The sequence below is a fragment of the Antrostomus carolinensis genome, unplaced genomic scaffold (assembly GCF_000700745.2).
Source record: "Antrostomus carolinensis isolate BGI_N321 unplaced genomic scaffold, ASM70074v2 scaffold2340, whole genome shotgun sequence".
Lineage (NCBI taxonomy): Eukaryota > Metazoa > Chordata > Aves > Caprimulgiformes > Caprimulgidae > Antrostomus > Antrostomus carolinensis.
The window spans coordinates 22,559-23,876 of record NW_010287519.1 but is presented as its reverse complement, the minus strand read 5'-3'; the positions used below and the strand labels follow the sequence as shown (position 1 = coordinate 23,876).

Below are 1,318 nucleotides of genomic sequence, written 5' to 3'. Positions count from 1 at the left end.
AAACGGTGCTAGAAGTTTTTAACAGGGTTTTTGTTTGTTTGTTTGGGGTTTTTGTTTGTTTTTTAAAGCCATGTTTGTTTCCACTGTGTCCTGCTTGTCAAACTAACACATGAATTGACTAAAATGTTTTATTTTCTCAGAGGAGGGGGCGGGGATCCTGGATGGGTGGAGTAATTCTGTGTGAATTAAGTTCCTGTCCACATAATTGTTTCAATTCTAATATCACTATGCTCATATTTTTTAATGGGGCAATTGTGATATATAGGGCTGTCTTCAAACTAACATGAATATTTTTAATTACAGGATTTGACACTGTGTACCAAAGAAATGGTGATGGAGAAGCCAAGTCCCCTGCTCGTAGGGCGGGAGTTTGTGAGACAGTACTACACTCTGCTAAATAAAGCTCCTGACTTCTTGCACAGGTAACACTTTCACACACAAAGCGGCTGATGTTTTTGAACAGCAGCTTGTACTGTTCGTTATAAATCACATAAACAGGAATTTCTGAGTAGGGGAGGAAACAGACCTGGCTAACTTGTGGGAAACTGTTGGAAAACTGTTTCATCTTGCTGAAAACTCCTTAGGCTCTAGAGGCAAGTCTGATCATATGGATGTATGGCATGTTATCAAGGTATTTCCTGTGTGGAAATGTGAGCTGCTTCTCAGCTGATAAAATGGTGATGTGGATGTGTTCCAGATGTGTACTTTTCTAAAAAGACAGGAAAGAAAATGAGAGAGGAAGCACTTGCATTTACTACATAAGGGAAGCGGGCTAATTATTTCATGATACCACATTTTGCATTGCCTCTGAGAAGGTTTTATCCAGATTATGATTGGAAATTTAAGTCTAAATTTCATGGCGTGAACAAGGTATGTGGAAAATACAGTCGTTTGTTTTTTTTAACTTGTCCACTATTTCAGTGGCATTCAGAACATGTTTCTTCCTCCTCTCTTTTTTTTTTTTTTTTTTCTCTTTTTCTTGCTTCTTTTTCTGGTTTGATTGGCTACATACAGCTTGTCACTTAAATTTTACATTTCCACATTTGGACTTAGAGCAGCATGGACTTGTAATAAATAAAAGTGCGAGTAGCTTTACCAGAGTATAAAAAGAAAAAAAAAGCAATCACTGCTTGGGCTGATCTTGTCTCAGAACTTGACATAAGGTTGATGGTGAAAAATTGGACTGTTTGATTGAGCTCAAGTTAGAGCTCTCAGATGGCTTACTTAAGAATTCAGTCTTTTGAATAATGCCTCCTTTCATCTATAGCTTTGAGGTGAGAAAAATGAAATGGTATCATTTTTACTTAAATCACTGAAC

General features: G+C 37.2%; 1 protein-coding gene across 2 annotated transcripts in view; it reads left to right on the top strand.

Annotated features, from left to right (window-relative positions):
• Window positions 1–306: 306 nt before the first annotated feature.
• G3BP2 (G3BP stress granule assembly factor 2) overlaps window positions 307–1,318 on the top strand; it is an 18,418-nt gene continuing 17,406 nt past the window's right edge. For both annotated transcript variants that reach the window (XM_010163030.1, XM_010163023.1), the window contains exon 1: window positions 307–422. In XM_010163030.1, the coding sequence (XP_010161332.1) occupies window positions 328–422 (95 nt within the window). In that variant the 5' untranslated portion in view covers window positions 307–327. The remainder of the gene's footprint in view (window positions 423–1,318) is intronic.